The sequence below is a fragment of the Buteo buteo genome, chromosome 5 (assembly GCF_964188355.1).
Source record: "Buteo buteo chromosome 5, bButBut1.hap1.1, whole genome shotgun sequence".
Lineage (NCBI taxonomy): Eukaryota > Metazoa > Chordata > Aves > Accipitriformes > Accipitridae > Buteo > Buteo buteo.
The window spans coordinates 19993468-20011595 of record NC_134175.1 but is presented as its reverse complement, the minus strand read 5'-3'; the positions used below and the strand labels follow the sequence as shown (position 1 = coordinate 20011595).

General features: G+C 39.0%; 1 protein-coding gene across 1 annotated transcript in view; it reads left to right on the top strand.

Annotated features, from left to right (window-relative positions):
• The first annotated feature begins 2650 nt into the window (after positions 1–2650).
• The window catches only part of TMEFF2 (transmembrane protein with EGF like and two follistatin like domains 2), a 206508-nt gene continuing 191030 nt past the window's right edge, over positions 2651–18128 (top strand). Inside the window, exon 1 of the mRNA XM_075028023.1 lies at positions 2651–2845. Coding sequence (XP_074884124.1) covers positions 2824–2845 — 22 coding nt within the window. The 5' untranslated portion in view covers positions 2651–2823. The remainder of the gene's footprint in view (positions 2846–18128) is intronic.

Below are 18128 nucleotides of genomic sequence, written 5' to 3'. Positions count from 1 at the left end.
AATGTGTAAAGGATTAAATACTTTCACAGCACAAATGTTGTGCTTGTTTTCTCAGCCTAAATACCAAAAGAGTACAAACATGAGACAAGAAAATGTCTTTGAATGTCTCTACATAGTTTTTTTTAATAAACTGTAAAGTCTCTATTAAGCACCACCTACTTCCAAGTCAAAAAAAGTCCTTAAAGATTTTACTTTGACACATATGCATGTATATAACATCTTCTGTGTAGAACCGAGTAGGATTTTTTTTTTTTCCTTTCTCCTTTCTTTTAAGTCAGTTTGGTCATCCAAAATGGGTCCTAATTAAATCTGGTTGTGAGTAATCTTAGGCACCCTTGCTCCTGCTTCTGTAGGATGGATTCAGGTAAGCATGATTCAACTCATGACTTTTGTCCTGTCAGAAGTGGAAGGAAAGTAAAATCGGGTATAAAAATATTTCCCTCTCAGTAAAGTAATGACAATCTAACAGCATCTGTGTGGAGCTTTCCTTTGGCAGACTCAGCTAGACATTGTAAGGGTCTGTCAGATGATCTCTGATTAACCAGCAAAAAAATCAATGTTTATGTTAAGTAAATGGTGGTTGGCAAGTAGATGGGAAAGTATCCAAAGTTTAATATAATTGACCATATAACACACAAATGGAAAAAACAAAACGGTGAAAACTATTTTTCAGGGTCTCAAAGTATAAGCAAGGAGTAGCTTGCTTCAGGTCATACTCAAATGTCTTTCTGTGTACCTGTCTCACCTTTCCTGATGAACCATCCTACTACTGTTTTGAATTTGTCAAATTCGAACCATGTGGGAGCCCCTCCTCAGCACATTTCACTTCCACATTAATGCATTGCCTATCACATAACAATACCTCTTTGAAATACTTTTTTTACTTGAGATCAGCTGAAGTACCCTCAGCAAGGAAATGTACCTTTCCAGTCCTTCCTTACAAAGAATTTTCATATAGGCTAATCTAGTCCAAAGCAGTAAATATGTATATATAATGTATATGTATTTTATATGCACATATTTAATCTGTATCTTCTTATCCAGTACTGCCCTTCAGTTAAAAGCCCTGATTTACAAAGTTAGTTTCTGTTAAAATTTTAGTTGTATGATTTTCCATCATGAAGGTTCATTGTTACTTGTTAACTGTGAGAAGGAATAAAATATATCTTTATACATTCGTTTGTCATAGACATCACTAGCATAGGGATCAGGACAGCTCTAGAAAGAATGATGTAAGGCTAAAAAGAGTAAAATTTTTACCGCAAATATTTCAGTTGGTGTGTATAAGAGTAAATGCAGGAGAAAGCAAAAGAATTGCATTGCTGGAAGACTCAGCTTCCCAACCTCCTTCTGACTCATGGACACATCCCCTGAAAAGAAGTGTAACAAAATATTTAAAATCAAACTGTTCAAAACCAAAAATGGAGAATGGTTTGGTGCTGAAACTTCACTGGATGTGACCTTCTGCTAAGAGAACTCAAAGTGTGTACACCACTAGATCTAAAAATAAATGATGGACAGAAAATTGGCAGGATGCTCCCTGAGGTCTAAACAGTGTAATGTCATGTAGTTTGTAACTGCATGACTGTTTGTCACTGCAATCCTGCATGAAGGACACACACTGTGCAAACTCTTATTAATGTGTTACATTGTTTTTCAGTTGTGGTTGGTGAGTTGAGTCTGATATTTTCCCTTTTCTTGCCTGAATTAATTGTGGGAAGCTATCTGATACTTCATGAATTGCATAATAGTGTCTGCTGTGAAGTGTGCAAGTACCCGATTATAGCATACACCTGTACTTGACAGCTTCATTGACAAATTTGGTAAAACTATTTTCTCTTTGTGCCCCCTCCAGGATATTATAAGCTGCTTGTGCCATAGGAGGTCACCCAGGAAGGCCTGTGTGCTGAAGAGGAGCATCTCGTTTGCCGTCTCATTCATACCTCTCAAGATTTTTAAGATGAATTATTTATCAAAGATGCTTCTGTCAGAAGTTTGAACAGCAGATGTCTTCTTTAATTATTCCTGACTTTTTTTCTCCAGTGCAGCACATGGTGAGTTTCTTGAAGAGAGAGTAAAGATGCTTCGTCTTCAAGATACCAAAGAACAGACTGAAGAAAAATGTTTCTCTACTTGCATGTGTGCTACCAGTGACTAAAGGCAATATTGTCCTTATATCCACACCACAGATCCCTCCTCAGATATTCAGCTTCCTATGTGTGGGAGACTCCCACTAGTGTCAGCGGGAGCAGAAATGTGCTGGACTGACAGTTCTGGATGTTGAAGGTCTTTTTATCATGTAATATGTATTTTAGTAGAGTAGACAAGATACTGTCCATTATAATCACAGTCTTGGTAATGAGAGGGAAGATGTGTGAGAGGACATGAGAATTAATTACACCCAATGTTGAGATTAGGCATGTGTGAGAGGGATGGATTCTAGCGGGAAGGCTTCATGTGTGCCCAGTCTGTGGACTGAGCTCGCCTGTTTGAAAATCAGCCTAAGATTTTTCTGTTACCTCAGTATTCAAAAGAAGAATTCAGTGATGCATCAGCTGCGGGCTGCCTCTCTGCGGAGGAGTCAGCCTGCATTTACAAAGCAACAGCATGCAGAAATACCTAAACACAAGAATTTTTTAAATTTGAATTTACATTACTTATGACTTTCTGTGAACATTTGCATAAGAAGTACATTGTTTGAAGAGACATTTCTTTTAGGACCTAAACATATGTAAAAACTCAAATAAACACATATGTCAAGAAGCCCTGGCCTTCAAAGGCTCCCACAAACATCCTAAAATACCTCTGTGAGAAACCAACATCATGGAACATGCTCTTCTAACAGGTAAGGACTGCAGCCTCTAAAGAGGGAAAGGCAATTTCATAAGGTGCTTATTCCCAGGCTTGTTCCCCAAAGCACCTAATAATGCCTGTTGCTGAGCAAGGCTAGCCATGTGGGCCAAGTCGGCATACTGCTCTGGTGCAGCAGGAGCTGCTGTGATTTGTGACACAGGAGCACACTGATGAGATTTTCCCATCAGCTCATAAGCAAATACTTATTTCAGTGAATGTTTTGTCAAAGGCAGTTGCAAAAATGCTCTCTGGTAAAACACCAACAGCTCTTGGATACGGGTTTTAATTTATCAGAATAAACTGTGCATTTTTCACTTAGGTCTAAAATATGCCTTTAGGTTTTCATTTAAGCTTATTCCTTTTCAGGAAACTGAAGCTGTATAAATGCTTGATGTAAAAAGAAAGGCAGGCTAAGAGATGAAGAAAGTTGGAAAGGCAGAACCATAAAGAAAGGAACAAGAGTGAGGGGGAGGAAAAGAGAACAGCTAAATGAAGCAAGAATTATTTTCCCCTTCTACCCTGAAATGAGCAGTGAAGTTTTTGCCTGCAAAGTTTCCTTTCAGACCTGAGTTATCCATGCTGCCTCCATCCTCCCCATTAGCTTTGTGCCATGATCGAGGCTATAAATTAGACATAGGTGGGCTGGCTGGGCCTTAATAGCAGGCAGCTCTCAGGGAGTACCTGGTAGGCTTGGTTTCTCCTCTGTGCAAGAAAAAGACATTGAACAAGAGCAAATGAACTCCTTCTCCACCTGCAAACAAGTAAGGATCTTTGTGCTTCATGAAATGAACAAGTCACATTAATATTTCCAGTTTAGTGGGGAGTGTGTGTCTCCACTCCTGGATTTAGCTGAGGTCCTGCTTCTCTTGCTTACCCTTGCTTGTTTGCAGTATTACACATTTGGACGAAGGGAAGAGGAGCAAGTGAGTATCTGTGTGCTGCCTGTACAATAGGTTTTTGGTGAAGATGGTGCTTCTGGTGTAAAGAATGATCTCTGAAGTAAAGGGGATTACCGTGAGCCCTGTCAGAGTGATGTGCTTGGATCTCCTCTTGAAGGTCCTCTGTGATGTTAGCTTCTGAGCACAGCATGTGGTCTAAGGTAGCAGGTTCATGTTTAGTCATTTGTATGGTGTCTGTCTTGGGTATGTTAGTCAATGGAGCTCGTGGGCTACAGGTAAGGATGTCACATTTTCTGCGTGCTATAAAAATAAATGTATTTCCATACTCTTAGTTTATGATGTTTGCAAGCTCTTAGCTCATCTTGTTTACCCTGGTGGTCTGTGATCATAAAAAAATGAAATTTAGTTTTGGAAACAGAATTTTGTTCCCAACAGACTCATGCCCTACACTCCACCCTGGTGAATCCACACCAACTTTATCGTACCCAAGGGAAGCTTGATCTTAAGCTGTTGAGTAGGCTACAGATCTTGGTCAGTTTAATTTACAGCTTGGGAATGAGGTATTGATAAAGAGGCTGTCATAAACATTGAAGCTACCATATTTTCAAGGATCCTGTTACTTGTGCTGCAGAGCACAACCACTGCTTGCCCAGGGGTGAGGTGTTTCTCAGTCAGCCCCCAGGAAGTTATCTGTTCCTGCTGGTGACCAGGAACCTCACTGATGGGCCATGGCCTGCTTTCTTCTTGGCTTGGCATGGGAAAACCAAAGCTGAATGCCCCCAAAACAATTCTTTTTCATGCTCCACTGTGGTTAGTGAGGAAGCGTAGGCTGCTCGCAGTGAAAGTATTGAGGTCTCCTCCTTAGAATATGAACCTAACATTTCTTTAGGCATCAAGTCTGCAGCACCCCACTAGCTTTTTTTCTGTTCGCTTTGGCAAAACTTATGCTTTCTTCTTTAAAACTGTGATCCACTGCAAAGGTTAGGATTTTTATTTTTTTTTTCATTTTTAGAGGTTTACTCTGTATTTCTCATCACTTAATGATACAAGTAGACCTTTTTCTTTGATTTCTTCCTCCTTTTATGTTTCTCTGCTTGTGACTAACAGACTCTTTTAATCTGGAGCTTCCCTTCCATATAGGTTGCGACTATGTCACACCATACACGTATGCTTTTCTCTGAACCTTCCTCAGTATTTTTCTTTGTCATCTTTCTAATATCCGTATTTACTGCCTCCTGTTTCAGGGCACGGTTGTTATTTCTTTCTTGGTTGAATTAAAGAGAAAATTTGGAAAGTATCGATACAGGAATGTTTGAGTGTGGTTTCAAAATCTCACTCTTAATCTGTGTGACCAAAAAAGGAAACCTTCTGTTCTTTACAGATTTATTTCCCCCCCCCCCCCTCAAATTACTGATGGAAGAAACTGTGTGGTACTCTGCTTCTACTGAAATTTGTTGTGATGTGCTATGGGGGAAAGAATACATTTTAGTTATCCATTTTAATAGCAAATATCTGACCTTTCTTTTTCCTGTGGGTTTTGTGCCATTTCTGCACATCTGTGTTCTGCTTTTTTAATGATCTTGTGGTGTTTCATGTGCTGCTTTTTTTTTTTTCATATTTTATTTCCCTGCATAGGGTGTCTGAATTTGTTTTAAGTTGTACTGGAACGGAACTCTGTTAGCTGTACCAATAGAGTCCTGCAACAAATCTTTCCTGCCAAACCATATTTACTGTACATACTGTATTTTTCAGCAGCAGAATACTTACTTTGAGTAAAAACAAACAAAAAAAAATCTCATTTTCTTAATTAACTTTTTTATTGAGGGTTTAATGTATGTTCATTAAAGAAATTGTAGCTCTCCTCTGAAAACTGACTGTAAAAAAAATTCTTTGTGGGGTTACATATTTATTGTGCCTTAGTGATTTTCAGATCAAATACACTCAGTTTGGTAGTAAAAAGATGTTATTGTTTTTCTGCCTTGGCAGCCTTGTGCATTCAACTGGGGCTCTGGCTCAAGCTGGGTTTTTCGCCTTCCCATGCATCAGCAACAGCAGGGCAAATTACAGCTTCTGTTTACACCTGCCTCTTCAGTGGGGTTGTGCAGGTGTGACAAAATAGAGCTTAGCAACCAGTTCCCCTTATTATAAGAGGAAACTCAAATCTGGCTTGCCTACTATCATGTTGGCTTTATAAAACTAACAGGACTTACGAAGGAGGAAAATCACTTTTCTTTTCGTCATGGTCACCGGTATGTTTACACTTGAGGAACAGGTCTGCTAGACAGACAAACGAGTAGTTGATATCTTCATATAGTCATATCCTGAAAAGCAACTGTACTTCTAGTCAGGAAAATAAATCCTTTTGAATGAGGCAGCTGTTTGTGTTCTTAGCAGCTTCTACAGGTAAAGTTTAGGACAAAATCTTTCCCTGCTTCTGGGAGGCTGTAGCACGGAGACATTCCCTAATTCCCAAACCAAAGGAAGTTCTCTGCATTGCAGAATGTAGAGCTGCTTCGCAAACCAGGGCTGTTTTGTATGTGGCTTCTGTTTGGTGTGTATTGTGTAGATAGGCATAGTGAACACCCAAGTTCCTGCAGTGGCGCAGGGGAAAGAAATCCCTTACCTAAAAATTCTGGTGGGTTCCAGTGTGAGATGCATGTCACTGAGGCAAAGAAGTGTGAGGCACCTGGGGCACAAAATTTGCTCCCTGGAGGACAATTGGTCATCTAAGCATCTGCAATGGTTTTGGTGAGTGGCCTTTTGGACACAGTTCCCTACTTTGTGGATTAAAGTTGATCCAAAGTGGAGATGGGTCAAAGTAAGTCTATCCCAGGGTACAAGCTTGAACCCATGTTTACTAAAGTTTTGGTAGACTGAGCAGAGCTTCTCTTCCTGAGCTAGCACCAGTACACCACTCCTCTGCAGCCACTGAGATCTTCAGGCACGTCTCTCCAGAGCTGCTGCTTGCACCAGCAAACATCTCTTCCTAAACCAGTGTATGCAGAGGCTGGACCAGCCTCTGTAATGCTCAAGTGCCTGGAGATTTTTGGTGCTGCTTTGACATCTGCTATTTGCAAAGTAAAATCTTGTGGACAATGGACAGAAAAAATTCCACCAGTTTCACTGTTCATCCTTTAAGAAATCTTGATTGTTATAAAAATAGTTGCATCTCCCTCCTCCCCTTGTTCCCTTGAAAATACTACTGAATACAGCAGGAGGAGGGACAGGGGGATTACTTGAATTCTTTCTAGATAAAGCTTGCAAGAATTTTTTCTAATTACAGTATAGCTACACTTAAATGGAAGACAAAAGTACTGATCGTTTTGTTGATGAGTTCCCATGTGGCTGCTGTATTTGAGGTTACTGTAGAATCCCAACATGCGGCAACAACTATTTTGTTTCATCCCTGTGCTTTTTTCCTGCCACATGCTTTTTGCTTCATTTCCTTCTCATAACATTGTAGCATATTTGTTCTACCTGAGCTTGCAACTTTATTAAACACCATTATAGTCCATCTTGTCACAATATCAATGTATTGCTACTTTCAGTGAAAAGGCTTTGTGTATTTTTTTAATTAAAGAGGATGTATTTTATTCTTTGGAACTGTAAAATCGTAAGTAGAAAGACCAGCATAAAAACACTGAGAAGTAATTAATTACAAATGGGCTTCTCGGCACATAAGGAAAGGTTTTCATTTTGATGTTAATATACTGAGGATATGATTAAAATGCATCGGGGAAAAAAGCTTATACAGTTCATTTAAACTGTATTGGGTATGAATAGCAGTTTCACACTTCTCCTGTGGAAGACGCTTACCTGGAATTTAAAACATGTGCACCTTAACACATAGCTCTGAAGTATTTTCTGTAGTGTCTTCTGAAGTAAACTGTCATGTAGCCTGGGGTGAATGGTTTTGCTACTCAGTTTTGTATCCAAACAGCAGAAATAAGTGGTTGCCCATTGAGGTATAAAAGTATCTGTGTGTGTGCTAGTACTCTAGTGCTCTCAGTTGCCAGAAATGCTGGGGGGGGGGGGAGAATGCACACACAAAACAGAGGAGCAGTTCTCCCTGTGGGGGCCTCACCTGCATCCAGCAGTCTGTGAGCTAAGGTTCTGGTCCCAGGGCTGTATGTTTAAGAGCTGTGATATATTTGTTTTAAGAAGGTGTCTAATGTGAAAATCCCTGTATGTATTTGGGTTTCATGCCACTTTATGGGCAGCAGGTTCCTCAGGGCCCATTGGGTTTATTATCCTTGTTGCCTCTATTCTTTTGAAACTTGAGGGAAGGGGAAGAAGAACTCTTTGCCTTTGTCCTCATCCTCCAAGTTTTGCATGGGCCTTGAGCTCTGCCTCTGTAGATGCATTTTTAAGGGCAAAACCTCTATTATGACTTAATGCTGACAATGAGACAATATTATCAGAAGCCTTTTTTGTGACTATTAACTGAGACTGTGTGTTCTGCCATCCAGGAAGTAGATTAATTCCCAGATAGTGGTCTTGTTTTCTTCCTTTCATGGTGTGAAAGTACTGTTTTCATGGGTTAATTATCTGCATGTAGCAAGGAACGCAGGTCAGGGATCTGTGCTGATAGTCTGAACAAAAGTGAATTTTCTAAGTAATTGCTGAGAAAAGTCAGGAGTTAAGAAAACAAACTGGACTTTGGGTGCATGCAGACCATAATCGCTCCTTTCCTGCCTTCTGAGATGCCACTTTATTAAAAAAAAAATATAAGCTAGTACTAATAAGCAGACCCTCCTTGATGTCAAGAGACATGGAAGGACCATAGGACATAAAGAACATCATCTTTTCCTTCCTACTGTTTGAGCTGCAGTCATTTGTTGTGGCTATGAGTGAGCAGATCTCTCAGAAAATGAACGAGCTACTGTCTTGTTAAGCATGGTAGAATTTAATGGAAATGTGTTCTTAATTTCTGGGACCCCATTTTTTATTTCCTCTCCTATACTTGCTAAGGAATTGTTTGTTAACTTGCTAGTCATGCAGGGGTGCATCATAGAAGGGGGAGTGAGATGTCTGATGAAGGACACAGTTCTGACATCTCTATGTTTATAATGGGAATTGTTTTCCATGCTAGTATCCTATTCCAACATATTTGCTACTTAGAAGCAAGTACACAACACCTTGTTTTGGTTTGCTTTTTACATCGTTGCGCAAAACTCTGTGTGTCAGAGGACGTGGATCAGAGTCGTCTTAGAATTGGCTTGTTCATTACCAATTAAAACAAGAAATGATAGTGCTTTTGCTCTGTTTTAAGGTGGCATCTCTGAGAAATGACTTTTCAAATACTGTTTTAAACAGTTCAATCTTTTGATGAGAACTCTAAGGCTGAAAGTAGTATGTTAATTAGTAGAGCAGCAAATCAATAAACGTATCACAGTTGCCTCATCTACTGTCCAAATAAATGACTTCAGTATTTTACATCTGCTTTTCCCTTCTTTACCTCTCTCTCACACACACACAGGATAAAGAATTTAAGATCTTCACTTCACTTGCAGCTGTACGAAGGACAAATTAGAAACTGCTACTTTCTGTGAATACAACAGACTGATGTATTAAGATTTTTTTTCTGAAAATGGCTTTTATTGGTACAGCCAGATAAAGTAATTTATTTTAGATCCATCTGTGCAAATAGGTCCTGTTGAAAAGGCTGACTGCTAAGACTGTTTGGCTCCCAGAATGAATCTTCCTTTTGAAAAGTGTTTAAAGATTTTAAGCTTAGCCCTAGACATCAATTTCCAAAAGCTTTTGGACTTCAAACAATGAGCTTAACTAGCCTCTAGAATAACATGAAAGGTAGTACAATGTCCAGAACATCTATTGAAAAAACCTCTAATATCTCTAAGTGCCCAATTTATCTCTGGATTTAACTTTAAAACTGATGGAATTTTTAAATGAGGAAAGAGTTCTTCTAAAATATAATGATAAGCTGCTCTAAAACACTGTTCTGAACCGACTGGGACAGATTTAGTTTCTTACATACCTATTTGCAGTAAGATATGCTGCTTGAGGGGATGATTTACTGTTTCTGTCAAAAGGAGCTGCAGTTCCTCTTGCAAAATTGGTAGAGGCTGAGTCTAAAGGGATTAGCAGATTTTAAGTTTAAGCTTTTTAGTGTGTCGTTTGGTTAATTTATGGTACTTCTTTTAGTGGCTGTGGAAATGGTCTGCTTTCTAATATGGTACCACTGATAGTTTTATAGGGAATTTTAATTGCTTTACAGTTAGCATTTTTAACTCTCTTCTAACCCCCTTCTTTGTTCTTTCCTTTCCAGAAGTGAGGGCTCCAGCTGTTCAACTCTGATATATCTTCTTTCTCCTTACTTGTGTTCTTAATTGTAACAGACATACATTTTAGACACGGATGGGAGCAAGCTGGTTTGTCAGAGTAATGGTAGATGTCTTCCTTCCTCAAATGTCTCCAGTACAATAATAAGGAGACCACAGAGGACTTACCAAGATGCAGCCTTGTCCACACAGACATGGCAGTTGTCAGGTTTTCATACCATTTTAATTTGCACTAAGAGAAAAATGAAAGAAACAAGCTTTTCTTCATTTATTACAACAGTTCTTCAGTCAAATTTACTCTTCTGTGATGATTGTTTAATCTAACATGTGGTTTAAATGGTTTTGAGCTTCTGGGTGTGTCTTAAATTAAAGTTATTCCATGACGGTTGCATAACCTGGCACGAGACACTGGAGGATATAAAAATCCTGAACCATTTTCCTTCCCCTGTAGTTTCTCAAAATAGCCTTCTTGGGTGCTCAGCTCTTCCCATGAGAACTTCTGGTTTTGTAAATGGGGGTGTGTGTGCAAAAGTCCTCTCTGGGGGTACAATGTCTAGAACTTCATGTCTAAGAACCTAAGGTTAGGAGACCGAACCTTGTAGTTCAACAGGACTATGAAGTTGGTCACTACTAAAACAAACCAACACCAATCTCTAAAGCCTTCTTTCTTTGCTCAGCAGCATTAGACCAGGTTGGTGTAGCTTGCAGAAAATGACCCAAACTGCCTGCTTCTAGAACTATGGCTTCTGTGGTTCAGGGTTTTTTTGGTGGTGTTTTTTTACTACTTTGTTTGGTACTTCTGACAGAGTGTATCTGACCTCATTATCTCACTTCTGGGTAAGTCCTCTCAGTATTTCTTCAAAGCTAGTTAAGGTGGCCTGGTTGTTTTTTTGTGGGTTTGGAGGTTGGGGGGGGTGTCCCCCTAAAGAATTTGACCTGTGTTCCTTCTGTTTCTTAGTGTAAAATGACAGTCTTCCAGCATTGGTTTGTTTCAGCTGTTTTCTGTTTCAACTTTTAAAGAGCAAGTGATGTATTTAGCCTTTCACTGGCTTTCATTCAGCTCTTGGCATAGGTGTGCTTTCTAGGTTTTTTTAAACACAACTAAGACATGAACGTTACATCTACATACGATCACTGAAAGAAAAGAAAAAACTTTGGAAAATGAACTGATTTTTTTTTCAAGTAATCAGTTTAAAATAGAAAATTTTTTCACTACTCTTTCTTCTGTCGTGATCTACTTTGGTAGATAAAATCTGGAACTGTCACCTTTCCATCTGAAGCATCCGTATACAAATGTATCTATCCATGATGTCTCTGAATGGAATTTTTCCAATAACTATTTGATGGTGTCCATCATAAATTTTGTTGTCAGCTGCGTATCAGTCACTGAACAGAAAATGGAGCCCTTCCTGCTGGGAAGGGTTGTTGCCTGTGCCCTGGTTTTGGCTGGGATAATTATCTTTCTAGTAGCTGATATAGTGTTATGTTTTGGATTCAGTATGAGAAGAATGTTGATAACACACTGATGTTTTCAGTTGTTGCTAAGTAGTGTTTAGACTAAGTCAAGGATTTTTCAGCTTCTCATGCCCAGCCAGCGAGAAGGCTGGAGGGGCACCAGAAGTTGGGAGGGGACGCAGCCAGGGCACCTGGCCCAAACTGGCCAAAGGGATATTCCATACCATGTGACATCATGCCCAGTATATAAACTGGGGGGAGTTGGCCTGGGAGGGGGGGAAATCACTGCTCAGGAACTAACTGGGCATCAGTGGGCGAGTGGTGAGCAATTGCATTGTGCATCACTTGTTTTGTATATTCCAATTCTTTTATTAGTATTGTCATGTTATTATTATCATTATTATTTTCTTCCTTTCTATTCTATTAAACCATTCTTATCAGAACCCACAAATTTTACCTTTTTCCTTCTGATTATCTCCCCCATCCCACTGGGTGGGTGGGAAGTGAGCGAGCGGCTGCCTGGTGCTTAGTTGCTGGCTGGGGTTAAACCATGACAGCCTGTTATACAACCCTCTTGTCCCTCCCAGTCCTTTGGGCTATTGATCAGTGCTAGAAAGGTGGTATTTTGAGGTGTTAATTGGTATTTTACAACTTGTATTGTTTCTCAGGACCACCCTACCTAGCCCCTTTCTGGGATTAAAAAGATGGTGTTCTGAATCCCATTTTCCTTTGGGAATGTTACAGAGCTGTTTCTAAGACCATGCTGGCATCAGATACCTGCATCTCTCCTTATCACAGAAGGTTGTTAGTGAAATTAATTTCCTTCTCATAGTCTCCAATTAAAATACAGTTTATCATGATATACTTTATTGTGACTTACATGAAAAGACTTTAATGCATTATTTTTCAGCAGTGAAAATGCTATTTGTAAGGCTCTGGGTGATTTAATGTGGCACTGCTTATACATATGGGAGGAGAAAGCAAATTCTTGATCAGTTGATGGATTATTTCTAAATTGTCTTTGTCCTTAATGTTACAGTTGCTAATAATAATTTATAATGCTTGACCATTTTCTTGTCCTTTAGGAACAGATTTTTAAAATTGCTGTATTTGGATCTTCTTTCCCAAAACCTGTTGTTTCTTAGGTTTTTAGCATTTTTATTGTCTTGTTCTGTTCTACAGATAGACAGTGTCATGATATGAGGGATAACCTTGATTGCTCCAGTGTCACTGGTGACCGTGAATATATTTGTATAACCTGAGGAAACCTCAGTGTAATTACTAGCTATCAGGGAATATTACTCTGATACTCATAACAATTTCATAAATAATAAAGTTTCAAAGGATAATAGGGGCTATTTTCTATTGGGATTTTTAATCTTCTAAAACAACAAACAAGTGTGCCCTTCACAAGCACTTAAATGCATGATTGAATCCATTTTTTCAAGAAAAATAGCTAAATAAATCCCTATTTTTAAGGATATTCTCAAGTGTTGTAGATAGCAGATGTCTAAGTTTTAATATTAAAGAGAATCACTGAGGTTTTGAAGACTTTGGTGCTAGTCTGACAGATGCACCTGATAATCCCAAATCAATTTCTGTCAGATTAGAATAATTTGACAGGTTTAGATGTTGATGGGGGGGGTGGGACCATTTTGCTTCAGTTATTCTGCCCAGCTATTCTAATTAATCTCCACTTAATTTAAAGAAATTACGTACTGTATCTGATAATGAGTTAATTTGTAATTCAATTAGCAGCACCATTTGCAAGCCTTTAATGTTAACAAAAACACCTGCTGAACTGCTCAGCCTGCGTTATACCTGGGAGATGGCAAGATGAATCTTCCTCCCCTGGCATGCCAGGGCAAGCAAGGCCAGGTCACACCACTGCCCACAAAGATGCACCTGTCTCCAATACCAGTAAAATTTTACTCCTTATAAGTAGCTGTCAAATGGTGGCTAGGATGGGTTTTTTCATGCAATGTTTTCTTATTTGGGTCATGATGTCAGTATTGAGCTTTCAGTTACTGTATGAGAGAAGTATACAGTATAGGACAACCTGTTCAGCCTCTTCCAATCAAACAGTGTCCTTGTGGATGGATTGTTTCAACCCAGCTGTTAGCAAGGAGGTGCTCTCCTCTCCCGCAATACTAAAATATCATGCTGTTGTGTGTCCTGTCTGTGTGTTGTGTCCCCCACCTCACTCTGTGGAGATTTCTGGTAGCCATTTAGCAAAGCAGTTAGGTTGATGTTTAGTTTTATTGTCTATAGTGCCACTGAAAAGGGAAAGATGCACCGTAGAGTTTTGATTGTTAGCAACGCCCTGAAAGTTCTTTTTTTGGAAAATTTTAAATAAGGTGAATTTATTGGACAAATAGATCTTTTCAACTGTAATCTTGGCTAAACTGGAAGAGAAATTATGTTGTAGTAAGTGCTCTCCCTGATATAACTTATACTGTATATGTTACTATAATTTTTGTTACTTTAAACAGAAAAGAAAGGGTTTGTTTAGAAAAGCTTGTAATGAGAATACTGACAAAGAACAGCTCCATCTTAAAATAATAACAACAAAAACCCCAAAACAAAAAAGCCCCAATCAAACAAAAAAAACACCAAGTCGCTTCTGTTATGGAGGAAATAGTCTGCAGATCAGTCACTTTCTAAAACTGTTTTACACCTGGTTGCACTCATTAATTGAAAATAGGAAGCACGCTCCTTAGCTGTGTTAAGCTATAATGGAGCAAAGAAGGTAGATGTGAAGTCATCTACTAAAAATGCTTACACAAAGGACAAGTCCCTTGGTAAATAGAATTTTTTTTGGTAGGTATGATAGTATGATCTAAAATGAGGATAACAACATAACCAGAGTAGAAGAAGCAGGTCTGCATAAAAGTGGCACAACAGGAAGGGTGACATAGGGTATCATAACACTTAGTTCACTGGGAAAGGAAAGGACAGAGGAGGGAAAAGAGATCAAGTGTCTGTATTTCCTACTAGACTGTGACTCAGGATGGGATTTGAGCCAAACGACCAGATTTAATGCTTCTAATCACTTTTTTTCTTCTAAGGTTCTTTTTTTCCCTTCATGACTAGCACCATTTAAAAAAGACTGAACAGGCCAACGTTCATGTCAATTATTCTCTTTCAGGTTTGTGGGCACTCACAATGCCAAGTATTCAAGGCAATCCAAATTTCCCTGCCGTTGGCAAAGGGAATTAGATGCTTGCCCCTAACACACAGCCTATGTGCTGCTGTATGTCCACAGCCCCATTTAAGTAAGGGTGACAATGTTAAACTGAGGTTATAGCTTCTGAGGTTTTTAGATATTTAGGATCACAAATAGATTACAATAGAGACTGGTGGGAGGAAGATAGAGAAGAACTTGACAGCCTATTGAAGACTGGTAATATATGTATCATTTTGAATATAAGAGTTGCTGGTTCATGCAGTAGCAGGTGTACCACTGTAGTGAGTCTTAAACATACACACCTTTGGTATCTGCATTCAGAATTGCACCAGTTGTTTCTTAGAAAATTATTTTTGAATGAGCATCAATGTAAAATGACAGTCAGCTGGCTGCTGGGGGGGGGTGGTTTGTTCGGTTTTGGAGTGTTCTAGGGACTTGGAGGTTTGTGTCATTATGTGGTTCCCAGGAATTGAAGCTGCAGTTTAGCCAATTACTGGCTCCTGTTATTTCTTTGTCTATGTGACTGGAAGGCCCATACTCTGTGATGTGCTTTAAGAGCTCTTTATTTGTGGCTTTTAGGAACAGGAAACATAAACCCACTATAATTTTACCTCTAAAATTTACATTGGGTTAATTAAATAGACTGGGCAATGTAGTTAAAAAATCATAGTCGTATCTTTTTTTTGCCACTGACTTTTATGACTTGCTGTTATTTTCATATTCCTAAAAATATGGGTTCCTGAACTGGGATGTAATATTTAGAAATGTATTTCCCTTGGTATGCAACTCAGGATGACATTAGCTCTGCTAACTTAATGTTAGCTAAGAGCTCCTCTTGAACAACTTAACTCTGATCCTTAAATACTCTCTGACTTTCCAAGATTTTCTCATTTCATAGTTACAGCCAGTGGGTTTTTTTTCCATACAACTGTATTAAACACGTAGTCTTGGATTGTTGCCAGTTTACCAGGTCACTGAACTGCCACCAGTTTACCTACACACTTTTTCATCTTACTGCCAAAGTAATCTTTGTGCCCTCTGCACTTTCATAAGTTTTTCTCGCTATACGTGCTTTGTTATTGAATTACATCAAACCTGATCCCTTCAGGACTCAAGTAACGTCTGGTTTGCTGATGTCAACTATGTCTGGCGGTAGCTGTAAAACTGTAAGTCTTGAAATTTAGAAAGGAACTATTTAGGCTATTAGGGAGTTCATTAATATGTGCACCGTAAAGATTTTTAATTATGTTGTGAACATCTAAGTCACAGTAATACCGTGGTAAAATACTAGCTTGTATCATCATTGTTGCCCTTATCAGTCAGGTCTTTGGCCTTCTGTGCTTGAAAAGCAGAGGGGGAATTCTTCCAACTCAAATTGTTATCAAATACTTTGATAATCCGGTACTAACTTTGAAGTTATTTTGTATTGTGTTTATGTCAGACTATTACTTTCACAGGATCATGGGATAATTCAGGTTCAAAGGGACCTTTACTCTAACCTCCTCCAAGCAGTGTTAGTTGTGAGGCAAGGCTGCTCAGGGCTTTAACCAGTCAGACCTTGAAAACTTTCAAGTGTGGAGACTGCACAGCCTGTCTCGGTCCCCATTCCTTTGCTTAACTGTCTTCATGGTGAAAAGATTTCTCCTCTCCCTTTGACCTTCACACAGTTTTTATGAATATCTGTAGTGTTTGAAGTTAAGGGAGTTTTTTCATACTCTTTATTAAGCTGGCCTAGCTTATTAGTTTATAAATGTTAGGAAGTGATGGGACAACATATAGTTATTAAAGCAATGAAGAATACTATTGCAAACCTGAAGTGGAAGGGTTTCATCTAAGCTTTCCGCTTTGACACAGAAAGGCGTTTTGTTGTGAAAATAGTTTCCATTCAAAACTGAAGAACTGTGGCATTTTTCAGACAAATGAAATGTTATAATATATTGTTCTGTAACAATATAATGTTCTACATCTTCAGAACAGACATCTGAATGGCTGAAGGTCGCTACTGCTGAACCTAGTTGTCACTGTGCAATGACTAGATGCTCCAAGGCTAGTTATCACAAAAAGCGCACTGGGCTAGACAGCATTGGTTTGTGCTTCAGTTGGCAGAAAAGCTGTGCTGTCCCTGGGGAGCCTGATCCGAGGCAGAAGGAAAGCCTTTCCAGAGCTGAGCTCTTTCCAGTAGAGGAAATGACATCTGCATGTATTGTTTTATACCTGTTCTGAGAGTCTCTGCTGAACAGTCTACTGCGTTGGTATCCAAGGCTGCCAACCCAGCGTACCTCACAAGCACTGCAATTTTGCTGCAATCCCTCCCATGTGAATTGAGGCACACTCTCTGTGTGAATTACTAGGAAGAAAGATGGGAATCGCCTTGTTCTAGCAGAAGCACTTTAGGAGCAGATACTGAGTGTGGAGGATGACACCTGCACTGGTCATAACACCCACTCTGTTCTGAAGTGCTGTCCCTTTGTCTCCCATAGCAGACTTAAGGGAGTGCTTTGTTTGGTTTATTAAACTTCATTTATCCCCCACCTCTTTCTTTAGTTGTTCTTAATCTTCTCTTACTTCTAGTGCTGAGGAAAACAGAAGCCCACACAGGAAAATACTTGGTAGGCTATTTACTCAATGAAAGTCCAACAATGTCACTAAGAGAAGGGGACCCAAATTCCTAACAACTTATAAATATTCGTAATGATGGACTTCAAGCTGTCTTGATGACAAAATTACAGTTGCTTTTTACTGCAACTTTAAAATACTGGTGTCCATATTTAAAATACCAGCCCCACTCTAGAGCAGAAATGAGATATTTTAATGTTAGTTCTTCATTGTAGGCCTTTGTTAAGATATATGAAGTCATAGATGATGGCTGAAATGGGCCTATAGATTTGCTAGCTTGAACACTTTAAAAGTCTTGTATAAAGCCCAAAGCCTATGTTCGGAAAAGGGTGATTAAAAGCACTGTTGTTGCACTAGGTCAGGTGAAATGTCCAGCCAACTTGTTTCTTATTTCTAACAGTAGCCACTTGAGGATACTTAAGGAAAGAACATTAAAAAAGGTGTGGAGCAGAGGATGATCCTTTCCCTGGTACATCTCCAATTTAAGGACTTCCTAGGGCAGTATGCATTTTTCAGTGCTCTGTAAAATGTCAAGATGGCATACTGATGTGTATAGGCTCATTCTGATCACTAGTTAGATAAATACAGTGTTAAAATAGAACTAGTGTTTGTCATCTCTTCTACCCTAATAATTTCTCTCAAAATTTATCAGATAAACTGCATTCAATCTGGGAAATTCAGACTCATAGTTAAACTGTAAAAATCTCAAGAATGGGAATGTTCAGCTAAGGCACGCACATACCCTAAACTCAGTCCTTTGCCAACAGTATGCATTAATTATGATTATGATTTAAGTATTTTAATATGGTCTTTGTT